This window comes from Equus asinus, chromosome 20, assembly GCF_041296235.1.
Source record: "Equus asinus isolate D_3611 breed Donkey chromosome 20, EquAss-T2T_v2, whole genome shotgun sequence".
In the NCBI taxonomy this organism is placed as follows: Eukaryota; Metazoa; Chordata; class Mammalia; order Perissodactyla; family Equidae; genus Equus; species Equus asinus.
In genome coordinates this window covers 104398466-104426464 of record NC_091809.1, presented here as the reverse complement: position 1 = coordinate 104426464, position 27999 = coordinate 104398466, and the positions used below count along the sequence as shown (strand labels likewise).

General features: G+C 36.5%; 1 protein-coding gene across 2 annotated transcripts in view; it reads right to left on the bottom strand.

Moving 5' to 3' along the window:
• The window catches only part of ANO5 (anoctamin 5), a 96363-nt gene that overhangs the window by 47383 nt on the left and 20981 nt on the right, over positions 1 to 27999 (bottom strand). Inside the window, exons 3-8 of one of the 2 annotated variants that reach the window (XM_014841460.3) lie at positions 25845 to 25892; positions 14479 to 14520; positions 12407 to 12520; positions 6860 to 6928; positions 5529 to 5813; positions 428 to 541 (exon numbers count right to left, since the gene is read on the bottom strand). In XM_014841460.3, coding sequence (XP_014696946.3) covers positions 428 to 541; positions 5529 to 5813; positions 6860 to 6928; positions 12407 to 12520; positions 14479 to 14520; positions 25845 to 25892 — 672 coding nt within the window. The remainder of the gene's footprint in view (positions 1 to 427; positions 542 to 5528; positions 5814 to 6859; positions 6929 to 12406; positions 12521 to 14478; positions 14521 to 25844; positions 25893 to 27999) is intronic. The other variant, XM_070491355.1, reaches the window with a different exon arrangement.

Genomic DNA, 27999 nt, shown 5'->3' with positions numbered 1-27999 from the left:
TGAATGAATACATGAATGTATGTAATTCAAATCCTTTACGGCTTCAAAACTGTATAAATGAGAAAAGATCTGATGGATTCAGATAGAAATTTCCAAATATGATGTTCTAAAAGGTTCCTTTAATATAACAGCTATTTTCAATATGGGTTCTAAAGAAAATTCATGTGAAAAGGTAACAGTTTTTTTTAATGAATTTCCAATGAAATCCCGATGTGAAGAGGTACTAACTACGTGTTTCAACATAGCTGGTCAAGTTCTCAGCTTAGATCGAGGGAGACTGTAGGGATTTCCCCAACATGAGAGAGAATTAACCAACCCGCCATGAAAGAGGAAGCAAACTGAAAATGTCTCTCCCAACAAGGCAACCTCTGAATGTGGAAGAGGGAAAATGAATGGGCTCATAATTCAAGACCACGAATATACTTACATCATGGAGTGGATAGGCAGAGGAGTAAGTGTGAGAAGTGAGCAGTCTTTCAATCCCAAATCTTTTCTTCCCGTCTTCTATGCCAAAAGGACACCGTGAAAGAATATAATAAACCTACAAGGTAAGCAATAAAGAGACACACATTTCAGAACTTTATACTTTCCACATTTTTTTTCAATCACAATTTAACAATGTCCTACTTGGTCTGAATATAGATACAGGCTATGCTTACAGAAGGAAGCTTCCCTTTGATGTTTGGGGGAAGACGTAGAGGGTGAGGTTGTGTAGAGTTTGAAGGTATTTTAGCTCCTGGGTATGGGAGCACACTATTCCCTTGGGGAGAAGGGGCTATGGATCATAAGTGATCTTGCTCCTCCTGTCCCAAGCTCCTCTGGGAGTCCCTTTGCCAGAATTCCTACGATAATCAGGGCTTCAAGTTGGAGTCTAATATCACTGCTCCCAGCAGTTCAGTCAGGGGAACATAAGGTAGAAGTGATACTTGGCCAAGCTGTCTTTAACACTTCTTCCTTTAATTACTCTGATGATTTCTACAGGGCCTTTTCCTGATATGTGAACATATTAAATCAACATTATCTCTATAATTACTTCGCAATCACTTATATCTTTATACCCATTTTCCCCTCCATGTAATTTGGGCTTTGGTGTCCTCTGCTCTTGGATTTCTATCAATTCAATTTTCTCTGCTTTTTGGCTTCCAGCAACTTTTCAGAATTTTTGCTTTTCTGATTTCTGAATTTGGTCTTTTTAGCACTGTTTTAGATATATTTGCCTTCTCCCTCTGTTTTTTTACATTTCACCATTTAAGAAATTAGAGATTGGAATGGCTGTTGTCCTTGAATCATCATTATCTAATCTGGTTATTCATTTTAAGGGCAGCTTAATATTCCATCTTGGTAAACAAATCATAATTTCTGTAAGGCGGTTTTAATTTTTATGAAAAATATGATAAATATTAACTATTCTACATACTTCCGATTGTTTCCTTAGGAACAATTCACCGAAATAAGAGCTCTGTCTTGGGGTGTTAATAAAGTGGAAAATTTTACTCTACCAGATAGTAAGACTTAGTATAAAGCTATGGTAAAAGAAACACAGCATGGTATTGTCAAATAAAAACAAATCTGGACTTAGGGAAGACATTACTAGAAAAGATCATTGTGAGTGGGTGAGGCAGACTATTGCAATAGGAAGATCTGTGAATGTCTGAAAGTCAGACAGAAAAGGGCTTTTCTTTTATAGGGAGAAGTAAGTTCAGGTTCCGGAGCGTCTTCCTTTGTGTTAAGGAATGGCTATTCCACAGGCCAATGCTGGCTCAGGTTGAGGGTGCCTCATAGCTTAGGGTCCTGTGGGAAAGAGAGAAGTTTAATGAAAGTTTGGTCAATCCAGCTAAGAAGTACTTTGTTTTGATGGATCAATGGGGATAAATAGTTCAGCTGAGCATCTATGAAACAAAACACAGGAACAGGGAGTGCCTGTGTCTGACTTCTATTACTAGAAGGTGGTAACAAAAGGAAGAGACTGCAAGAGTAAGAATAGATCTAAAAGAACTGATATTTCTCTGGTGTCTAAAGAGAAAGAGACTTTCTCCGCCTCCTTTTTTCTTAGAGCACTTCCTTTAGAGAAATTATAAGTTCTTTATCCTTTTGAGATGTACATAAATCTTTATAAAAGCTAGACAAACCTCTTGCCAGTTTTACAACCCAGGAGTGTTTTTCTGAAGTTTTCTGGGTGCCATCTCTTAAATGTTAAAGTCAAGAAAAAGAGCATCCGTATCCCCTCGTCTCTATGGGAGTAGAGCCTGGGCACCTGGCTCTAAGTTGTAACTACCTGCTCGACATAGGATATGAGAAGTTTCATTTTTTCCTTGGATAAAGACAACTAACACAGAAGGACGCTTCAACTACCGAGTGAATTTAGGATGAACTATGTGGTAAATGGTGCTATCAAGTCACACTGTGGGGAGTTATTGATGAATATTCTTGAAGTCACTGGGGAAAGGGTCATTCTTCATGATAAGCAGTTTCTCAGAACGAGAAGAGTGGGGCATATCTTTAATTGTCCCTGTTTTCCAGGACTACAGAACTCAGGTAAAGTTCAACCTTGTCAGTATTAACACAAAAATAGATAAAAAGATCAAAGCAGTAGAATTGAGCCCAGAAGTAAACCTATGAATACATAGATTCTTGAGTTATGACAAAGGTGGAACTGTAAAACAGTATGAAAAGCTGAATATTTTCAGTAATTGGTATAAGTTGAATGACTATACATCTTACAACAATAAATGGGGGGAAATTATACAACGATATATGGGGGAAAAATTGACCTCTATCTCACACCCTGCACAAAAATTAATTCCAGATGGATCGTAGTTCTCAACGTGAAAAGTAATATAATATAACTTCTAGAAGATAAAATAGGAAATTAACTTCATGATCTTGGTGGTAGTTAAAGATTAAGAGCATTATTCATAAAGTAAAGGCTTGAGAAAGTAGACTACATTAAAATCAAAAACATTGTTTATCAAAAGAAACCATTAAAAGAAAGAAAGGGAAGCACAAAGTAGGAAAAAAATCAGTAAAATATACAATGATCAAAGGGCTCGTTTAAAGATTATATAAACCGTTCCTACAAAACAATGAGTAATGGGAAGATCTAACTGAAAAACAGACAAGAGACGTTAGCAGGGACCTCACAGAAGCACGTATCTAAATGCCCAATAAACATACACAAGGTGATGGATCTTATTTATGTCAGACAAATGCAAATTAAAACCATGACACAGACACAAATAAATTTCCATACAAAGTAATGAAAATGAATAAACAAAAACTTACATAAGAGCTAAATTAATCACCCAAATGAACTTTGAGCCAAAGAAGCCAGACTCAAGAGAATACATACTATATGATTCCATTTCATAAAGTTTAAAAACAGGCTGAACTAGTCTCTGCTCTTAGAAGTGGCAGTGGCCCTCTGCTGAGAAGGACAGAAACAGTGACTTGGGGGCAGCACTGGGGCTTCCGGGGGAGACGGACACTTTCTGTTTTGATCTGGGTGATGGTTACACGGCTGTGCTAATTTTGTAATAATTTAGTGAATTGTACACTTATGATTTGTAGGCCTATCTCTATTTATGTTATGCTACAATTTAAAAAGAAAGATTGGCAATTTCCAGTATTAGGAGAGATATGTGGATAACTTAGCACGCTCATATGTTGTTACCAGGAATCTACAATAGCATATCTTTTTGCAAAGGGTGATAGTGTAATATATCTAAAATTTTACATATGCATGCCCTTAAATCCATAAATTTTACATGTGATATCCATTTTGCAGAAAAACTTAAATATATGCTAAAATATGTAAATACCAGGTTGTAAACGGCAGAATTGTTTGTAATATCAGAAAAGTTGGAGACAAACTCAATAGCTGTCAGAAGTGGAAATGTTTAATGAAACTACGTTGTATCTATGTATTAGATATTACAAAATACATAGCATGAGACTCAGATGTCATGATGATTGTGAAGATGCTTTGAAAAGCATAAAATTCTATACTGACGTAAGATGCTCTTGTGATACTATTCAACTTGCACATACATAAACAATAGTGTTCTGGATGAGGGTAGAAAGGAAGGGATTTTTCTACTAGTTTCCCAAATAACTTCCTCAACAAAGCGAGAAGAGTACTGCTCCCCTCAGAAGGGGGGAAAACTGTTGTGTTTTAATGCTGAATTAACCTAAGGTAGCGGCACTCTTTACAAAGAACAAGTCAAGATAAATGAATACTGGCATGTCTGCACCTGATCCAGTTCCTCATCTGTTCCTACAGGGTCACCGGCCTTTTGTTAACAACTTTCTAAGGCAACAAGCATATCAGAAGTGCTTCACAACTTGCAGAGTGCTTCACATACACTCTCTCATTTGATACTCCCAACCATGCCAGTATCCATTGTTATCTCTGTTTTAAGAGAGGTTATCTTATTGAGAAGGTAGCAGAGTTAAGACTTGAAACCAGGTCTTCTAATTGTGTGTCACGTGCTCCTTATTCCCTTAAAAGCTGCCTCTTAGGATTGTTGTTGTTTTTTAATCCTGGTAAGAAAAGGGAGAAACTTTCCAGTTTGTGGATTCACATTTTTATATGTAAATTCTAGGCATTACATTTTGTTTAATATTCCTGTCAGTAAATTTAGGAACTAGAAAAAATGATTATTTCAAGATCCTTCTTACACACTTAAATGTGCTGAACCTAAAGACCTCTAGCTCCTCAGGGCAGAGGGCAGGCAGCCCCAGGGGAGGGTCTCGTGATTGCTGGAACCCTGTGACCACATTAATAGGCAACAGACAGAAGGGTAAGAGCAACAAAGACCCTGAGCTTTTTCCTTCTAAAGTCAGATCAACGATAACAACATCTAACACTCATGGAGCACTTAGCATGTTCCGGAAACTGCTCAAAGCAAATCATTCAATTCTCAGGGTAACCTACGAGGGGGATGTTATTCCTATCTTTACACAAAGAAACTGGCACAGAAACCGCTATTCTTGAGGAGAGAGGGTTTTAGTGGGAAACTTAAAGAGCCTAGGACTACAAATAGAGAGGAAATATTATTATTCAAAAGACTGAAAATGGTTTTAAATGAAAGTAAAAAGTTCTGAGGTTTCTCAAATGCTATCTATATATAAAGAAATTAAAACCTTCCATTTCCATTTGGAATGACCAATATTCCTCCTACAATGCACTGAATTTATAAAACCAAACTCTAAGATTACGAAACCATTTTACAAAGATCTTATACACTCAAAGTCCTCTGGCTCTCAACCAAGTGCTTCCCCAGATCACAGGATGCCTCTTTCCTTCCTGTGTCCACACTGTCAAGCATTCACCTTTAAACAACACTTTGAGAAGTAGGGAGGTTAACAGATTTGATTGGCCCAAGTGGACTTCCAAACCTGCCCGATACCACCAAATGCTTATCAAAATGTACGCAGACACACCCTGCAAACATAGTATCTCTCATATGCACGTACACATCACACGTCCCTCACTGGAAGGGATGTGCTCCCAGCACTTATCTACCTACAATTCTGTTTCTCATTGAGGATGGAAAGAAGCTTGACTCGTCTTCAATGAGGAAGAGTTCCTGCCGATTTCTGCTGAACTGGGCAGTGAAATATTCAGGACGAGGATGCTTCACATTCCTTGGGAGCTTCACAGGGCCAGCCAGATAGCTCAGGGACATTTTCTCATCTCGGGGAATCTCAGTCTCCTTAATGGGCATTTTGACTCCCAGCACTTCCGCATAAGTAACTAATACCTCCCATGGGGCATGGATCTTGACAAAATAAGTTCTTCCATCTTCAGAGTTCTGTATAAAAAGGAGGCAAAATAATAGAAAGCTTACTGATCTGTTTGTTACTGAGCTGATTAAAGAAACGAAACAAAATTTGATACCATCTCAAACAAATCAAAGATATCACAGCATTTTCAATTTATTGAAATTTTTCAGCAGAACTTTTAGGCATGCAAATTCTCAAAACATATATATATATACATGTGTGTGGGTGAAACAGAGACAAAGACTATCTTTTTAAACATATTTCAGGGTCAATATACACTAGACCGAAATCCACAGATACATATGTAGTTCCTGGCAATGTCTTAAGTTTTCATGCTTAGGGCATATGAGGGACACATACAAAGTGTAAGACCTACTCAGTCTTCTTACTCAGATTCTGTGTACAGCCAGTACCCAGAGGAAGAACTTTAGGTAAAAAGGGTTCATTACACAGGAGAATAATTAAGTTATAGATTGTGTGGTATAATATATATTTATTAGTTTAGTAAAAACAGGAATAAGTAAGAACTAGAAAGTATTAATTTAGAACTAGAGACTATTAGAGTTTCATGGACAGAGTGGGATCTCAAACAGGTCTTTAAAAACAATTTTGAAGGAAATTCTAGAAAACCAGTAAATGGCAGGAGATAAAAAAAAAAAAAATGAACTTGGCATATTCATGAGCAGAAAAAGCATCTTTTGCCCTACCTTGCAGCTTGTGCTGCAAGCTAGTCAGTTAACTAGTTAGGGCATCTTCAAAACGAGACAGATTAGAAACAAAAACCATTATAGGCAGCCTTCAAAATGAGACACCTATGAAACAAAAGCCATGTCTTCACTGTCTTTGTATCCTGAATAGACTGACATATGTCTGTTTTTAAGTGTTCCACTCGTTATCTCATATTCAGAGCACTGACCTACTTACCCGCCTGCAAGCCCATCGGCCCTACCATTCCCAGTGTACATATCTGCGGCCAAAAAGGCTACTGTATGGCTCCCAAACTCAGTCTATCCAGTCAAAGGCCAGAGGAGGAGGAAACAACACTTAAAACACCAAGATTCTAGTATAAATTTACCCTTTTGTCTTCAGTTTCCAACTCAAGGCCTGTTTTTCTGAGATTTTGCTCAAATAGTTTTCTTCTTTCCTATGGAAAAACAAATCAATACAATTATGTAGAACATTTCTATTTGCCCAGTGGTAAACAGATTTGTTGTACAATGACCATCCCTTCAGCTGGTCCTCTGCTCTTCCCATGGGTGTAAATAAATGTACGTTATGTATTACCCCCTTTTCGTGCCATGTACTGGTTTTCCCCAGTACTATAATTCACAATATAACTATAAAAATTCAGTACATCTAGGAATAATCTCCAGGAAATGTGCAGGATCTCTACCTGAAAAAAATGCACAAAACTTTACTGAATAACATGAAAAAAACTGGGTAATCAGAGAGACATATCCTGCTCCTAGTTGAGAAGATTCAGTATTACAAACCTAACCGTACTCTTCAAATAAACTATATATTTAATGCACTTTAAGCCAAAATATCATCCTGACATTTTAATCCTGAACAACAGAATGGCTTCAATTAGAAAAAGTAAAATTAAATTAAATACAAATAATCATTACTTGTAGAACGTAAAGCATTGCATTGATTGTTGAAAAATCTTTTGGCCTTAATTATGATTTAACTGTAAAAAATTTCACAGTCACGGAAATTTTAAAAGGCTTCCTAGGATATTACAGGACATTCATTTTCGAATGGACATGTGCACCTTGAGATATCTTCAAACTACACAAGGAACGAAAGATCATTTTCTTGTGTTCTTTTTCTCCACTTCCAGTGTTGACTACATCTGAAGCTAAGTCTGTTCCCACGTATGAGAACAGGTCTATGACGATGGAGCAAGCTGTCCTTCTCAGCTCCCCTTCTGTAATCGCCCTTCCTCTATGCTGCCAAAGTAAAGCAAACTGCCCGCTTCTGGGAAACAAAAAAGGGGGAGGGGCAGGAAGGCTATTCAGAATATTTTCAGTATTGAAAAAGTGAGTAACTCTTCTCATTGTAGTAACAAATGCTTGTGCAAGTCATATGGTCACCAATTCTGTAAGTTCAACAAAATTGAAGGCAGAGCTAATAGGATTGTTAGCTAGGAGACCATTAAATAGTACACTTACGACAAATCACTTCGTAATTTGGGGATATAATTCAGGAGTTAAAAAAAGATTAAAACTGCTAAAATAATACTCTTTCTATTACAATTTACTTATCTAGCTGAACAAGCTTAATTGATACTAGTATATATAAAAACAAAAGAGGAATATAGTTGAAACAAAACCATCTCATTCGAGGAGTAATTTTCATTCATTTATGAATAAAGAAAATATTTTTTAAAGCCCCTCTGTCCATCTCGTTAATTGATGCATTTACGATAAGTTTGCTTTTTAATCTCTTTATTTTATTTTATTTTAATTAATTAATTAATTTTTTTGAGGAAGATTAGCCCTGAGCTAACATCTGCTGCCAATCCTCCTCTTTTTGCTGAGGAAGACTGGCCCTGAGCTACCATCCATGCCCATCTTCCTCTACTTTATATGTGGGGCGCCTACCACAGCGTGGCTTGCCAAGTGGTGCCATGTCCACACCAAGGATCCAAACAAGCGAACCCCAGGCCGCCAAAGTGGAACGTGCAAACTTAACCGCTGTGCCACTGGGCCAGGCCCATGATGAGTATGCTTTTTATATTAGATAATTACTTGTCAAATTTTATAATATATTCATGATGTTTCATCAATTATGCATTTGTATAATTGTTAAAAAAAACTCAAAAGGAAAAGTTCAAGGCTTAGACTGTTATGGCTAAAGGAAACAAAAATATTTCAATGTATATACATATATTTGTTTTAGCAAACTTATGACTGAACAAACAAAAAAAGATTCCCAAAGATAAAACATTTACATTGGGAAAAATTTATGCATGGAAAGTGGAATGGAAATTTTAGGTGAAGGAGAAAAATAAATGATGTCAGATTTTAAGTGTTATAAAAGGGTTTCTTCATATAATTTCTTTTTTTAAATGAATGATGGTGGGTGTCAAATTTCCATGGTATTTACTTTATTTGGATATATGCCAAAAAATGATTTAACTGGACCATTTACAATATTTTGTAAATTACATCTTTTGCAACTACTGAAATGTATGATGAATAACTGTAGATGGAGAAGGCCAGTAAATGGATGGGGCTTTCGAGGGAGGTTCAGGAGTTCATTTCAGACCTGTTGAGTCTGAGATGTCTCTCAGACTTCCAAGTAGAGATGCAGAATGGTCATATGGGAGAGAAGTATGGGCTGGAAAGGTAAACTTTGGAATTAACACAGACTTGGTTTTAAAACTGGGAGACAGGATGTATCTTCAATGAAATCGATGCAGGTTGAGAAAAGAAGAGGATTAAGGAATGGAGGCTGAGGTGCTATAATAATAACGGACCAGGGAGAAGAAAAGATTGAGAAAGAACAAATAGCGTAATAAGAGAAAACTAAGAGAATGTGGAGTCCTGGAAGCCAAGCGAAGAGCATACGTAGTAGAAAAAAGAATGATAAACTGTGGCAAATGCTGCAAACAGGTCAAGTAAGATGAGAGTTGAGACTTGACCACTGCATTCATTTATACAAAGATGGTGAAGGCCTGATAAGAATGCGTTTAAGAGAAAATTGAGAAGAAAGGAATTTCAGAAATGGACAACAGCTGGCAGGGAAATTAAGATCAAGAGAAGATTTTTGTTCTTGCTTTTTTCTTTTTTTTTTTAACATGGAAGAATTAACAGCACATTTCTTTATTGAAAGAAATGATCCCACAGGGGCTGGTCCGATGGTGTGGTGGTTGAGTTCGCGCACTCTGCTTCAGTGGCCCAGGGTTTGCAGGTTCGGATCACAGGCATGGACTTACCACCGCAGGTCGGGCCATGCTGTGGTGGCATCCCACATAAAACAGAGGAAGATTGGCACAGATATTAGGTCAGCGACAATCTTCCTCAGTGAAACAAAAAAAAAGGATCCAATAAAGGACAACAAAAAATATAATTTAGGAAAGAGAGGCAAGAATTGTAAGAGCAATATCCTGAAGCAGGCATAGAGAAGAGTCAATAGAACGGGCTTGAAACTGCTCTCCTTAGAAAGGGATCTGCCTGCACGGTTGGCTCTGGCATCTGGGAACTTGGTATTCAGGAAGGTTCCCATCACTCCCAGAACTGATCAGAGTGGTTCACTTTACCTAAACTGTTTGTACAAACACTATAGTTTATGCTGAACATCTGTTTTCCTTCTGGGACTATGAAACGTTGGTATGTGCTAGGCAGAAGGTGACAAGGTGACCAGCCCCCAATAAAATCCTAGGGCTCTGAGTCTTTAATGAGCTTCCCTAGTAGACAACACTTTCCATGAGATGTCACTGTTACTAGAGGAATTAAGCACATCCTGTGTGACCCTACTGGGAGAGAATTCTTGGAAGCTTGCTCCTGGTTTCCCCCGGACTTTGCCCCGTGCATCTTTTCCCTTTGTTGACTTTACTTTGCATTATTTCATTGCAATAAAACATAGCCATTGAGTATGACTACATGCTGTGTCCTGTGAATCCTTCTAATAAATCACCCAACCTAGGGGTAGTCTTGGTGACTCCTGAATTATAGGCAAGAAGAAATGAGATCCAGGGCACAAGCGGAGGTGTTTGCTTTAGGGAGAAGGATAGTTTGACCGTGCTAACGGGAAGAAAGGTAGATTATACAAGTGAAGATGCTGGTGGATGGACAGACGTGGTGATGGAAATTTAGAATTTCTCTTCTGCTTGCTTCATTTTTCTCAGTGAATTAGAAAAATGTGGTCAACTTAGCTTGAAAATGGGGAGGAGGTATTGGAGGTATGAGAAAAGAGGAAAAGTTACAAAGCAGTCATCCAGGAGAGTGGGAGGCTGAATAGAATAAGGAAGTCAAGTCTGATTGCCAGACAGCATTAGGGACCCAGCAGAGGTTCATGGGTACAAATATGTGGGAAAACCAGTAAGTGAATCTTATGTCTTTCTGCATGGCTCTGGCACATGGTAGGTGGAGAGCTGAGGTTAACTAAAGTTGTTGTTTTGCCAATTAAGTACAATTGAGAGAGGGGCAAGGAATTTGATGGCATGTAATAGAGTGATTCCATTTATTGAGCATGAGATTTAAGCTGGATAAGCATACAAAGAGCTGAATAAGAGCAGCAGTGACAAGGGGCTAAGATCAGTGTATCTTTTCTGGTCCTGGCACAGCTGAAAGAGGAACCCTACTAGTCAGAAAGGTCTGAGGGCTTGTTCAGATAGATGGATGCCTGGAATGAGATTATAAAGAGTTGCAGTTAATGCTAATGACAAGTTCTAGGGGAATGGATGGCTGAGTTAGAGACAAAGATAATTTCAGGAAACAGAGACGCTGGGATGCTGACATAATCATCTATGTACACATTGAGATTATCAATAATTAAAAAAGGAGAGCCTGGCAGTGAACTTGGAGCTAAAACTGTTGAGAAATAACAGGGAAGACCCAGGGACAGATTAATAACAACGATACAGGGGAGTGATGACTCTGCTGAGATTTAAAGCTCAGGAACTCAGGGATAAAGGAAGGAGAATGAATGCAATCCTCAATAAGACACAAGGAGGGCAGGCATTCACTCACCTGCGGAAAAAGGCTCCACAAGGAAAACACCACCACTTGGGAGGACGGGTGGGGAAGGCAACGAATCTCCATGAAGAGCCGGGTTGGAGGGAGCCATTCAGAGAAGAGGTGAAAATGCTGATAATGAATGAATTTCAGAGGGCTGCTGGAAGAGTTTCCAGGGAAAAGGTGGAAGAAAGGGACAGAAATGGATACGTTTTGGGTCTTATGGAGATAATATCTATAGCTGTTTATTTTTACTTTATATCACATTTATTTCCTATGTAAGTATATTAGTAAATGTGTGTGCATATATACATGCTTATACATATGGATTAATATATTAATTCAATATTTCAAATATCTAATATTTACTGAGCATCCATTATGCTCCAACCACTGTTCTAGGCATTTGGGTATACAGCAATGAACGAGACAAAATCCTTGGTCTTATGAACTTAATTATGGTGTCGGATACAGCAAACAAAAAAAAAGAATAAGTAATATAAGTTCAGAAAGAGATGTGAAAATGAAAAGACAAAAGGATAAGAAATAGGGCATAGTGTGAAAGCTGTTTCCGATAAAATGGATTAGCCAAATGTCTTCAAACTGAAAACTGCATATAAAAGATAAATATTACATTCAGACAAACTCAGATTTTGAATGTCACGTTTCATATCTAAGGTGAGCTGTTTAAAAAAAAATCAGTTAGTTGGAGGCAGAAGAAAAGGAAGTTAAGTGTCTGAAATGTCCAAAAAAATAAAGTCGAATTTACACATCCATTCTTAGGCTGCCCGTGTCGTAGTCTTCTCACAGAGTTTTGGCTTTCAGTAAACACTTCAGAGGCCTCTGACTTTCACTACATAATTCAGCGGGAACATCCCTGTGAAACTCTTGCAGGGGCCTCTTTCTATTACTCTCGTTTCTCTCATGTAAGCACTTACCGCCTTTAACTCGGCTTCTTTCTTTATGTCATCAACATAGGAAAGCACGAAATCAATTTGCCTGATCCCATCTCGGAAGAAGATAGAATCTTTGCTTTGTTCATCTCTTTTAAACTGCAGGAGACATGAATGACACAACTTTAAATCAATTTCATTTTCAAATGGCAAAAACATGAAAGGGATTAGCTAAAATTTGGTCACCATCTAATTTTTTTCAGTCCCCAAATGGTGGTGAAGGCAGATAACCAGAGTTCCCATCAACAGAAGATGACGCTCGTTTTAGAAAGTGACATCCCATAAAGGAGATATATACGAAACAACAGGGGCTAAGCATGTTAACTACATGCACACACAACAAAAATGCTGCAATTACACCAAAGTAGGAAATGAATATATGCATACACTCACCCCAAAACGCATATTTAGAGAGAGACTTGTTATCTTCATTAAACAACATGCCCACTAGTCCAACAAATAATTCATGGTTGCACACTGCTTTAGGGGTGTGATTAATTACAGACCAATTAATGAATCTCACAGTAAGAAAATAAACTTATGATTAATGTTTATACTACATTTTCATAAAATTGCCAATTTATAATTCAACTTTGGAGGGTTAAAATAAAATCAAGGTGCAGTTAAAAACGAGAAAGCAGGTAGCTTGCCAGCCGGCTTCTCTATAAGTAAACTCTCATGCAAATCACCTTTCAAAATCAATTTCCTAAATGAACCAAAATCAATCCTTTGTTTGAATTTGTGTTATCAATTCTCTCAGTATAATAGTTAGACTTAAAAATTTGCTTTTCACATGTTTTATAGTTCTAATTCCTTCCCTTTCAAAAGTGAGAAAACACTAGAGAGCTTCAGAAAGAAGAGATTTTATGTTTGACTGATTTGATCTTCTTCATAGTTTATATGTAATTTTTGATATTTAGTACTGGAATAGCCTGCGTATAACACTTAGAATGATACAAAGAGATGAGGTATGGACATACGTGATCTCTCTAACCCTGTGATGCAAAGTTGTAATACAGGCAACTTTCCAGGCGCTTTAACTAACCTGTGACTGGGGAACCGGATGTTTTTAATTTTCATGACTGGTATTTATATTAGCTTATGAGTTTCTTTTATGGTACTTTATGCTTTTTTTTCACCCAAGTCAGGCCAGGCAGACCTCCCATAAAAAGGAATGGATATAGATCAGTCATGTAAAAATAAGACAAAAACCTCCTGTTGGATCTGCGGTGTGTGAACAGAGTAACTGTATTTTATCTATATGAACGCATAGCTGACATGTCTCAGAAAGGGAATGAACAAAGCAGCTAGAAGAACAGTGACTCCAACGATTTTTCTGAGTGTTCAGTCAAAATGGGTATATCCAGACTTCCCTTCTGAAAGCCAAAGGCTACCGAGGAAAACCCAATTTCTAGCATTATGTCGTGCCCCAACTATGAACTGTGACATTTTTTAAAATACAGAGAGATCACTGGTAGCCTTGTAAGTCACCAGGAGGTACATGTCTTAGGACTGTTAACAAAAACTGGGTAAAGCCAACCGGGGCAGAAAAACCTCACCATTTTGTTATGTATAACTGAATACTATTAAAACACATCCTTCTTTTGTTTTGCTCAAGACATGACATTAAGACCATATTTTTCAGTGTGTGTATGTGTTTGTGTTTACATTTGATTTGTTCTTAGAAATGCCTCTTTATAATGAGGCAAACATCTGGGCTGCTTTTCTCCGAATGAGGTCGTTATTTTGAGGTTCATAGACCTCAACTCCTGATGGAGGTTCATAAACCTGAGACTGTATGTAAACTGTGTATGTATGTGTGTATATACATATGTGTATGTAATATACACACACACACAGATTTTTGGAAGAGGGTCCATAGCTTTAATCAGATCCAAAAAAGATTAAGAATCACTATTGTAAAACCTCAATTGCCTGGGGACTAAAAACCAGTGACAAAGTCCCCCAAAATCAATAGTGTTCATTGAAAGAGAAATGACTCCGGCTATCACTGCAGCATCCAGAGCACAAGCAGCATCATTCCACACCAGTTTTACCAGGACACGTCGCCGCAGGAACAAATTGAATCGCTTTGCGGGCTGTGGAGCAATCAATGGAGAGTTAGAGAACCCTGCCCAGGATTAAAGAAAAGTTTCCCCCAAAAAGGACACGCACACAAACCACCCCTCAGTACAATCACCCGTGTGAACTCGTGTGTGTGATATTTAAAGCTGGGGTGGGGGGGAAGTTAGCAAGAAGGAAAGAACAAAAAACAGGAAGAAAACAAAGAAAGAAAAGAAAAAACCAAAGACTTCCAAGTAATTTTCCCTAAGTTCTTTATACAGTAACTTTAAACCATACATATTTGTGGAACTGAATTAAGGAAGAAAGGAGAGAGAAAAAATAAAAATGAAGTGAAACGCAAATAATGAAGATGTAAAGCAAAATAGGTATTCTGTTAAGTGTACCCCTATCAGGCAAAGAAAGCAAAGTTACTACAATTATTCTGGGATTATTTGTATGGTATGGAAAGTTGACCCAATAGTGTAAAACATTTCATAGCCTCCCAAAACACTGGGGGGAAAAAAGGAAATGTCATTGGATTATTCCAACGCTGAGTGATCTTCAATCTTCAGTTACTATGACCACTATTTTTAAACACCAAGGCAATTACCTAAAAACATCTGGAGTAATCAATAATATTTGAAAGAAAACCAAACCTATGGTACAGAAAGGCAAGTAGTCTGTGCATTTTATAGTCCATGAAATGATAGCTAATCTAATAAAATGATCAATAAAGGGTTTCAGTTCTTATCGTACAAAGTTTTGCTTAAACTGTTGTTTCCTACAATAGCCTAACATTGGAGAGAAAATTCCTGCTTTGTAAAATGCCAAGCCTACTATGACAGATGAGTTAACACTGCTGTTATTTAAAAACACGACAGATACATGATGGATGCTGGTCATTGAATAAAGCAGATTTTGAACTATATTCTTCTGTTGGGCTGAAATTTTTCACCTCAGCACTTTGATTTTCCTGGAATCTTTCATGAGATTTACAAGTTACTGTTTTTCTCAGATGTTCTCCCTAAATTCGTTACAGAATTGTTAAGGGAAATGTAACAGGCGTACCCTAAGGGGCCATGCAGGACTACATTATGACTTCCATGGGCCCTGGCCTGTTTGCCTTTCATGGGCCCCTTCCTCCATTAAAAAAAATTAAAAATTAAAATAGATATACATATACACACACATACAGATAAGATACATATTATTATATTTGTGATTTTTTCTTCTGATTTTAAAAGAAATTAAAATTAAGACATTTCCATGGGCTCCAAAAAAGTATTGGGGCCCCTTGTCGGCACTGTGCCTACTGTGCCTAAAGGATCAGTTGGCCCTGGAGTCAGGTTACCTAGGTACCACCACGTTCAAGAGCTGCTGGGAGCTCAGTGTACAAAAATCACCTAGATGATTGGTAGAAAGCCTTCTGTGATAAATACATCTAATATCAAGTTAGTTTGCAGCTTCTCCAATACACATGATATCTTCACATTATAAAAACCAATGGGCTCAATACCAGCAATTGGTCCTGAAAAAGTATTGACTCAATAGTTAATATTTTTTTAACTTGATTTTAAATATATTGAATGAAGATCACCAAAGGACTTGATTAAAAAAGGTAATATTAACATTCTACACAATAAAAATTCAGAATAAATAAATAGAATAAATAATAGAATAAAATAATAATCTATTATATATTTCCAGCTTTTGCTGAATGTGTTCACTTTGTATTAAAAAAATGGATAACACTGAAACTAATGAAAAGTTACTTTTAAAATCATTCCTATTTTCTTGTTACCTCAGTATCTATTTGATGTATTTATTTCTGGTTTTGTCTAAGCACTAAGTACATATTTAATGTACACAATTTTCTTGCCTTTTTCATATTACTGTAATATTAAAATAAATTTTCATATATTATAAGCTTTTCATAAACATAATTTTGTCTATATAATTTTGATTCATTAAATTCAATCTAATTTATTTGTAAGAAGGTACTTTAGATTCCCTTCTCTAGGAGCAGAGTTGAAAACCTATATTGCTGTGCTATATTGTAGGAGTTGTCAATAGCATCTTTCTCTCATTAGATACAATTTTTGTCACTCTTCTGGATTATTATTCCTTTCTTTCTCATTCCTCACAGCCTTCCTTGGCTGTTTTTGAATGTCCTCAAGAGGCCAGCCACTGACCAGTGTAGGCGCTACCTAGTGTGGGAGTAGCAGGCAGCCCTCAGGTAGCTGACTCCAGTTGCTGTCTCAGCTCCCTGATCATTAGTGAGAGTTTAGGGAGAAAAAAGTCCAGTATTATAGACATTTCCGGATTGTATATTCTAAGAGAATGAAAATCAATTCATGGAATTATATAACAACCCATTCAATGTTCTGAATTTCTAAGCAAAAAAAAAAGTCCAACTGCTCTTGAGACTTGAATTTCATATTAGAAACTATATCATCCCTTGATGTTAAGGATATAGATATTCAATCTACAAACTATAAAACCTCTTACTGAGTGGACCCTTCACAAGTCCTAAATTTAAACAAAACCACAGCAATTAAATAGTAACTAGCATACCCTGATTTCTTCGTGCCAGACACTGTGTATTCTGTATGTTTAATAGTGTTATTGGGTAGATCCTGTTAACTTTCAGCAAATGGCAATGAAGACATATAAGCACCTTGGTACACCAAAGGCTGGGCAGTGGTGCAAGCAAAACGAAAACAAGGAAACCGACAAAAAGTCAGTTACCAGCAAATTCTAAACAACATCACTGACAAAATAGTCCACCCTGAAAAATATAATTTTGTCTAACTCCTAAACAGTTGCTGAGCTTTTGTTGAATTTTAATAACCTATATGTAAGTTTCAATTTTGTAAATGGAGGTTAATTTGGAGAATCCCCAGTTATATGTGACCAGATCCGGATATGCCAATGATCGTGGATTCAGCAATAGACCTCGCTTTGAGAGTATACGTGTAATTGTCTTGAAGATTGCTTTGAGTGCATGTCATGTTCCCGGCCTCTGTGGTCTACATATTCCTATGTTTAAACTATAACTTCAAAATAAACAATAACAGCTGTGTGAAATTTTCCTTCCTATTTTTCTAGTGCGAAGTACTAGATGAATTAACCAGACAAAAATATTTGCAAGCACCTGCAAGGAACCTTGAAGTTTGTACGGTGAAACGTCAAGCTTTAAGCCTGTTCCTTGAAGACTGGCACAGAGAAATTGTGAAGAAACCATTAATGATGCAGCAAAAAATTTAAGGAAATGGATATCCGCACATAAAAAGAGAATCCAATTTATAAGGACAATGCCAGGGAAAATGACAAAAGACGCCTGTCTTACATGGCCAGAAAAAACCAGAATTTCAATGTTTGAATTCATCAATCAGTTTCACCAAAAACTAGACATTCCTTCTGTGGTAATGGGACCAATAACATCAATATTCACTCTCATTTAGCCATTTTCTCTGTTTTTCGCTTTTGTTATTTTTGCAGAAGAAGAAAAACTGAAAGTTTTTATCAAATATAATTGAATTTAGGATGGATTTTTCTGGTGAAGATCCTTCTACTGGAATTCTTTTTCCACGGCAAAAATATTTGAAAGCAGATACAACAGATCTCAAAACAACAAAGACATGCACAGTATTATGATTTCCTTAGTTAACTGTGCAATGGGATTTTGTGAATCTCTAATACTCTCATCCTCATGTTCAAAACTTTCCCTAACTATTGGTATAGCTGTTGCTTCACGTTAAAGAAACTTTTGAAGTTAAAAGTAATGAAATATATTCTTTGATCAACTATGAGTATACTTTACAACTCTGGCTATACACTGTTGAACATAAATATGCAAAGCTCAACTTTAAGTACATCACTGACACATTTGCAAAAGGTCCCAAAACAGGCACTATAACACTATTATTCATTTCTGAGATAGACTAATATGTAGGAACAAGGTTTTCCCTCATTTCTTCAGAAAAATTAATTAACATAATTTAAAAGTACTGATTCATCTTTTTTGTAATAATATATTTACTTTTAGTTTTTACTTTTTTAACTGGCAAAAATATATATATATGTAAATTCAATAATACAAATTTTTCACTGTATGCATTTCTTTTCTGGCCATCATTATTATTTATTTCATTTCATGATTAGGCCTGCAATATATTTTGTCGTGTAGAAGAGGTGTGTTAAGACAAATTAACTATTCTGGGTGTCAAACAAGGAAGAGACTGGCTCAGAACTTTAAAACAATGAATATTCTGGTGAAGCTTCTGCATATATTTTATTAAATACCATAACAACTAACACAGAAAAAAATAATTCAGAGTAAATATCTCCTAATACTACCACCATCTTTTTAGGTTATGTGAGACCACATAAAGGAATGCTCACATGTAGAACAAAGCTTAACATCAAGAAGTTAAAGAAATGTGGTCTAGAGCCTTCTATATGCTTTCATTTCATTCAAGTCAACCTCCCTTTTTTCCAAGAGCCCATTCTGACTTCTTCATGACTTCCCTCCGTACAGTGAGGGCTCTGTCATCTGACATCCTCCTGCCCTCGCGCCTGCACTGCTCACGTGGCACTAGCACGCTGCTTTAGGATGTCTCATATGCTGACTGCTGTCATCTTTGCATGAATGCACCAACAGAGAGAGATCTAGAAGATAAAGTCAAGGAGAACTCCAAGAATAGAGAGCAAAGAGACAACAAAGTTTAAAATGAGAGAAAATTCAAGACAATCCCAATGGTTCAGTATTTGCCAATAAAACTTTCCAAAAGAGAGCATATGGAAAATAAAGGAAAGAAATGATCAGCAAAATACCAGAGAAGAAGTTTTCCTTAGCTGAAAACAAGTGCATAAGTCTTAGGACTGAAACTGCCCTCCACGTGCCATGAAAAATCAATGAAAGCAGATTACATTCAGAGGCACGTCAAAGCTCTGAGGCTAAAGACACAAACCTAACAGTATTTCAGACATACAAACCTAAATCAAACAAACTGAAAACAATAGATTACCTATAGTAAAAAGCAAATCAAATTGGCCCCAGACTTCTTATGAGCAATGATGGATTCATTAAAATAATGGAGCTGTACTTTCAAAGGTTCCAAGGAAAATTTATTTCAAACTTAGAATTCCAAATGCAGAAAGACTGTACTGTGCTATATTCCTTTCACTCTTCCTTCTCACCTACTTTTGAAATTATTCAATTTTACCCTCTAATAGTTGGCTATTCATTCCTTTACTATATTTTGCCCAAAAGATAATACATACACCTCTAACTTATAAGGATCTAATATAAATTAGCATTTTTACTACTTCCTGTACAATGAAAATACCTTTGAACACTTTAAGTCCTACATTTTGAACTATTCTGCCATGTATTTCAAATCTGTATGTCTTTTAAAACCAAGATAATAATTTATATATATATAGCAATATCCAATTGGAAATTGAAAAAAAAAACATTTACAAGAGTATCAAAAAATATGAAACGTTTATGGAGAGATTTAACAGTATATGTGTAAGACTTGTCTACTGAAAATGAAAATGTTGCTGAGTTAGATTAAAGAAGATCAAAATGAGATATATTCCATGTTCATGTACTGAAAAATCAATATTGTTACGATGTAAATTCTCCTCAAATTGGTCTACAGATTCTATGCAATGCAAATCAAATACCAGTAAATTTTTTAAAGAAATTGGCAAGCTGATTCTAAAATTTACATGGAAATGCAAAGGATCTAGAATAGCCAAACAATTTTGATAAAGAACAAAGTAGGAATAATTAATCTATCTTATTTTAATACTTACTATAAAGTGAGAGTAATCAAGACAGTGTAATATTGGCACAAGAACAGAGATATGATGGGACAGAATAGAGAGTTTAGAAAAACTCACACATACATAGTCAGTTGATTTTCCACAAGGCTCTCAATGTAATATATGGGGAAAGGATAGTCATTTCAACAGATGCTGCTAAATATGCATATTAAAAATAAGTACATAAACTTTGATCCTCATCACAAATCCTCTATAAAAGTTAACTCAAAATGGATCACAGACCAAAAGTAAAAGTTAAAACTACAAAACTGAAGAAAATCTGAGAAAATTTCCCCGTGCTCTGATGTAGACAAATATTTCTTATAGGATACAAAAAGCAAGGATCTTAAAAGAAAAAGGATAAGAAACTGAACTTTGAAACTTTTCAAATTTGCTTTTCTAAAAGTATTGTGAAGTAAATGAAAAGGAAAGTCACAGATTGGGAGAAAATATTAGCAATAAATACAGCTGACAAAGGACTTGCATTCAGAATAAACAGCTCTGACAAGTCAATAAGAAGAGAGTCAACGCAATTTTTAAAAACGAACAAAAGAGTTGAACAGATAGTTTAGAGAAGATAAATGAATGGCCAATAAGCCCATGAAAAGGTGTGTAATATCATATTCCTCAAGGAAATTAGAACTGAAATCACGAAATACCACTACCGTCCATTAGATTACCTAAATTAAAAAGTTGACAATATCAAGTGTTGGTGAGGAAATAGAGCAACTAGAACTCTCATACACTACTGGCAGGAATGAAAATGGTACAAACACTTTTAAAACAGTTCCATAGTTTCATATAAAGTTACACATACACTTTGCATATGAACCAGAAATTTTACTCCTAGGAAATTAACCAAGAGAAACGAAAATATATGCCTACACAAACACTTCTTACATGAATGTTCCTAATAGCTTTATTTATAATGGTCCCCAAACTGAAAACAATCCAAATATCTATCAACAAGGGAATGGATAAACAAATTTTGGCATATCCATAGAATGGGTAAACAATAAAACAAACAAAAGAACTCCAGGTATATTCAACAAGAGTCAATTGATCAGCATGATTTGAAGTTTTGATGAGTCACCAACATCATGATGAATGAAAGAAGCCAGAAGGCAGACATAGAACAGTATATACAGTTCGAGTCCATTCACATACTACTTTAGAAAAAATCAAGAACAAATCAGTGGTTGCCTAGGGCAGGGGTGAAACAGCAAAAGGAAGCTCTTTGAGGTAAAGAGAATCTATATCTTGATTGCTGTGGTTTGTTAATACTCATCAAACTGTATACTTAAAATGAGTGCATTTCATTGAACGTAATGTCTAACAATAAGGATGACAGCTTTAAAAAAATTTTGGCTTGAGCAACCAGAAGGATGGATTGTTTGTAGCTGAGATATGAAAGACTTTAACAGAGCAATTTTTTGCAAAGAAAGAGAAAAATTTGCATTTTAGGCATATTAATCTTGCGATGTCTTTAGACAACCGAATGCATATGATTGGAAATTACTTGGATATTTATGTCTGAAGCTCAGGAGAGATGTCTATACTGGAAACTGAAATTTGAGAGTTGACACCATGCCAGTAGTATGTAAAGCCATGAAACTGAATGAGATCACCAGGAGACTGAATTAAATGTCTGAACTCTGGAGCAATCATCTCTAAATATAAACACAGATCAATTATAAACACTATGCTATATTCATACTAATTGCTTCTGGTCCATTTATTCATAAGTACCTTCCGGTTGGTATGAACTTGTGCTATACAAGTGGTTAAATAATTGGACTATCACTCCTGAGGTTAAGGAGACCCAAACCACTTCAAAAACTGAATGGCATGTTCATTGTTGTTTAAGCATGCCTCTAGAGTGCCTTTCCAATTCCCACTCCTCCTTCTTTAAATTCTAAGTGCTTCTCAAACTATTCCTCCCAAACACAAAGGGCACTCACTCTGAGACAAGTTCTCTTAGGTACAATTTTCTCCATTTTTCTGTATTTCATTTAATGACTTTAATACTAGCAATTTAGCTAGCCATTTAGGATCTCAATCAAATCCAGTGTTGACTACTTTATTTCAAATAAAATGTTAAATTATGATAATTTTATATTTATAGAATCATAAATAATGAAGTTCTATCACAATAATAATGGTAAGAACCATACGATTCCATTTTTTCCCCTATAGAAAATATGTCCAATGATACATATTCTGCTGGATAGCTCTGATTTGTCCCAGAAGATCCCCTCTCTATCCCTCTCAACCTTGTTTTTTTCTCATGAAGGTGATTGGTATAGCTATCAAAGAGTTCCCTTGACCTCTGGCTTCCCACAAATGATTGGATTCCTTCCTGTGGCTGGATTCAGGATGGCTGTATCCCTCCAGTGAAGGCCACTGAGCCTCTCAAGAATGTCTTAAGTACATGACTCTCTCCTCTGGGTACTAATAATTGCTCCCTTCAGTTGGGGTGATAACAGATTGATGGTTACTAGATGTATACATCCTGGGACTGTCCTGCACCCTATATTTGTAAAAGCTTTTTTTTCTTAAGCCCTCCTCAAATTATCCTACTTAGAGTATGCTAAATAGGACCCTGACTGATAACGAATTTTTCTTTTGAGATATTTCTGCGACATTAAAAGAGAAACGTCCCTAGAGAAATGGTTGACTCTAGGACCGACACAGGAAAAGTACAAGATGAGCTTTGAGCATCTTGGAGCTCCAGAAAGTAAAAAAATGCTAAACACAAAGCAAAACAAAATTAATGGGGATATGTCAAAGGGATAAAGGGTCAACTGAAAAAGCTCTCAAAAGCCAGAGCTAGAAGAATCTGGGCAACAAAAAAAGTAGTATTGGGTTTATAACATAAAATATAAAAGAAAGATCCATGAGTCGATAGAGATATAAATAAATACACAAATAATACATAAATAAATACAGGAATAAATAAATAACAAGATACAAATCTCCCAGAGAGAAGAATTCCAAATAATTCATTTACCCTTAAAGAGGTGGAGCACAGCCTCCCGATCCTTGAGTGTGGGCTACACATAGTGACCTGAACTTCTTCCAAAGAGCACAGGAAGGAAAGGGAAATGAAAAGAACAACTTTACAGCAAAGCAACCTGACCAACGCTCTTCAAGCCAGGCATCAGGGTCACGCCAAGAGCGAGAAGTCATATTGACAGGATGCACCCTTGATGTAACGTGATGAAAACAGCACTTTACTTCTACTGTCTTCCTCCCCAAAACACATCACCCCAGTCTAATCAGGAGAAAAACACCCAAAAAGTCCTAATTGAGCGACCTTCTACAAAATACCTGACACGTACTCCTCAAAACTGTGAAGGTCATCAAAAACAAGAAAAGTATGAGAACGTGCCACAGCCAAAAGGAGGCTGAGGAGACGTGACTACTAAATGCAGTGTCGTACCCTGGATGGGCCCCTGGGATAGAAAAAGGACATCAGGGAAAACTAAGGAAATATGAATAAAGTACGGACTTTAGTCAATAATAACGGACCAACGTTGGTCCATTAATCGTGACAAATGTACTAATGCAAGATGCTAATAACAGGGGAAAATGGATGTGAGGTCCAAAGGAACTTTACATAGAGTATTCATAATAAATCTAAATTAAAACTATACTAAAATAAAAAGTTTTTTAGAAAAAGAAACTGACTTTAATTTTAACAAGTTACTGTTCAACCAAAGACAATGCCATCATAAAAAATGAAGCACTATAAATCACTTTAAAATTATCTGGAATCTAAAATTTCAATTATTAGTATATGATGTAATTGGGGAAATTATTTGAAATTTTTACCACAGACCAGGTGATAATAATAAATATGTAAACAGCTCCAAGAGAAATCAAGAGAAAAAAGAAAGACCTACCAGCTTGACAGGAAAACAGACAAGATATAAGAATAGAATGGTCCAGTAAATTAAAATGACCATTAACATAGAAAAAGATGAATATCTCACTCATATTGAGAGAAACACAAATTTAAACTACACTAAAATATAGAGCTAACTGAAAAAGCTCCCAGCAACCACCATCACACTGTCAGATAGGCAAAAGTCTAAAATCATGACAACACACTGTTGACGAGGCTGTGGAGAAACAGGCACTCTCACACGTTGGTTCGAAATGCAGAATGGAGGGAAATTTGGCATATATGGCAAAATTACATACGACTTTATTCTCTGATTCAGAAATCCTATTCAGAAAGATACACTGGCCAAAATAGTATAAGACTGATTCCCAAGGGGATTTATTGTGGCAATATTTGCAACAGCAAAAGACTGAAAAAAACTCAAATGTCTATCAGTAAAGGGAGTGAATGAACAACACGTCCTGCTGAACCCCCACAACAGAATATTATGCAGCTTACAGATGAATGAGAATGAATTCCCTACACAACACAGAGGGAACTCCAGGATATGGTTTTAAGTGAAAACCAAGGAACAGAGCAGTATCTACAGTAGGCTGCTGAGTGTAAGAAGCAGGTGGAATATCAAGCAGGTGCATATGTATGTGGACACACACGCGCTCTTTGAAAATGCGTTTCATGGTTTCAACCCAAGATAGACTGAGCTTCAAGGTAATAAAGTCCAAGCCCCAGGGCCTCTTACTTTGAGCAGCCCCTCTAAGATTTAGGGAGGCCTCTAGCAATGTGTTCTCATGGTCAAACACTCTTGTAAACTTTTTAAAGAAAATTATTGTTCCACTATTGTGCTTAAAGAGTGATACCAAAATAGCATAAGCTTCAGGCTCCACTAAATTTTATTTGATCTATGGTTTTCAACTCTGGAATCATGTAAATGCTTTACATGGCCAAAAACCAAAAATAAATAAAAAAGAAAAACAAGCCAATAAAATTTCAATTATAATTTGATCAACCCACAACCTTCATTCTGGAACAATAGTGAAAAGCAAAACATCAAAATTAAAACTGTCAATATAAGAATGTAACTCTATTTCCCCATCTTCCCCAAAGCACCTTTTATCTACTAAGCAACTAATGAAAAATGGTGAATCCCTTTACTAACCTCTTAATTGATATTCAAATTTGATTTTTAAATAAATTGCACTTCTTCATAATCAATCTTAGGCATGCAGTACAGGTAGGAAGTGTGATGTATGGAGGAGAAAGAATACTGGACTAGGCCTCAGAAACCTGAGTTCTAGTCCAGGATCTGCCCCTTAGATATACGGATAATTTTGCCAAGTCATTAAACCTCTCAGACCTTGTATTTTCTCGATTGTAAAAGTGACAAATTAAAATGCAAGCAAAGTGCTTTGCTTTATGTGTCATTCTCATTAATATGTCTGATGTGACTTTCTTTTCCCATAAGAAAGTGATTTTTTCCAAGGTAATAAATTCTCAAACATCATGTATGAGGACCTAAAAAATAATTCTGAACTGGTGAGGAGAGCATCACCATCACAGACTATAAAAAGAGACCCCATTTGTGTCCACGTCAAAGAGTGTAATACTGATGTTGCTTACCTCGGATTCTTCAGTGATGAGGAAGCTGGTCTCTCTGCTGCTCAGGCTCTGCCAACAGCACCATGGGGAAGACAGAGTGCTGTTAATGACGCAAGTGCGGAGTATGCAACTGTCAACAACAAAAACTCTAGGTTCTCTACGCAGAAATACTAAACCTGCAACTCATGGGAGCCATGATACACTTGAAATTGAAAGGAAAACTGCGTGTATATGAGTTTATAAGTGTGTGTATGTGTTCACGCATGTGTGGGTGTATATATGTGTGTGTATGCATGTGTGTATGTGTGAAGAGAGAAGCTTGAGAGAGAATGAGAATTTTGGAGGCAGCTTTATCAAATCATAAAAAAAAAACACACAAAAGAAATACTTAAGCACTACTATATTACAGGGAAATAACAGGAAGCTCCATTCTTTGAATGATGCTGAATTCTGAACAGGACCAAAGGGGCAGAATTAATTGGCTATTTTAGGCCTTCCATAACTTTTTGAAATTACTAAAGTGAATATCTTGGAAAAATGCACCACCAGGATTCTTAAGGATTTATACTTACAACCCAAGAAAGAAAGCCATACGTGGATATAAATACACATGAGCCACTTGTAATTAAAGCAACAGTGATGCCTCCCTTGGTGTACAGTGGACTTTAAATCCACACGTCCCACGACAGACCGCATACTGCAGCACATGCTCCTGAGACCATGGCCAATCACTTCTCAGCAATCTCTAGTGACAGGGACAGTAGGGTGCCAGGGAGAGGTGGTAGCTGGCAGAAATGACCTCAAACTCATGTCCAGACTGGGAGTTCACCTACCTGATTCTTGGAAAGTCACAAACAGCCTCTCATTATACCCAGGTGATGCTGGGCAGACCAGTTTTGAAAACAGGGGATAAAATGTGCTATGGATATATTTAAAAAGAGCTCAAAGGGCACCTTGGAAATATACTCAATGCTACAAAAAGAAGCAGAATGTGCCACAGAAAAAGCAGTAACTCATCCACGCTCCTAAGGAGGATGAGGAAGTGAGCATTGAATACACATCAATCTTCTTACCACTGTATTCAATATGAATTCCATAAAAAGATGAATGTCATCTAACGTATTAAAGTTATACTGAAACAGAAGGAAGAGTTGTGGGAAGCTGAGAGTCTATGATTAAATATATGCTCAAAATCCTATTTCACTGTTATGTGATGCTATCTACCTGTGGACCTTGAATGAATTCCATTAACTCTTCTAAATACATCAGATATCAAAGAAGGCTAATGAATATCTTGATTACTCAATTCTGAAATAGAAGCCTCTGATCTGTATTTCTGCGTTTAAAACAATATACAAATTTATTATAGATTCACTGTATACTGACTCTTCATTACATGATTTTTTCCACTATGCTGGAGAACAGTCAGTCGTCGCACTTCTAGAAGGACACAAGAATACTGTGTATTAAAGGTTCCAAAAGCAACCAGGCTAGTCACTTTACAATCTCTCGCTTTAGGAAAACTGAGTTTGCTGTGACTTTCTAGTCAAAAACTGTGGTTGTATCTTCAGTTTGCAAAATGTAAAATGAAATAACACAGGTTTCTTCATGCTTTCTGTTGAGTACTTGCCACATCTCATTTCTCACTGACCTTAATCTCAGGCAAAAGGAGCATCTGCGCTGTTCCCAATTCTACACGCCCCTCTCCAGGGGTCCTGGCTTTTAGATCTCAGGTGCCTCTTTCCCTGACCCCAAGCATTAAGGAATTGAATGAAGCGGTACAAAACGGAATGAAATGAACGAATGATACAAACTCTCACTAGCAAGAAAAGATGGCAATATTCAGAAGATCTATAAATCATCATAGAAACTGAGTAGCCATCTTGAATATTCTAAACATAAGTAGCAATGATCTGGAGACTGAAATTCAGAAGAAAATACTCGTAGGCAGGGTTCTTAGAACAGCATTCTTAAAGAAATAATACTGTAGAGTGCTTAAGAGAGCATGCTCCAGAATAAGAGTGTCTGGGTTCAGAACCCCAGGACCAAGGCATTATAACAATAAACCAATTTATATATTCTCAGTTTACAGACTCCTCATAACCTTCTTCTTTGATTATGCAAAATGAATTACTCCATATATGTAATCTCAAGCAAGTTAACTTCTCTATGCCAC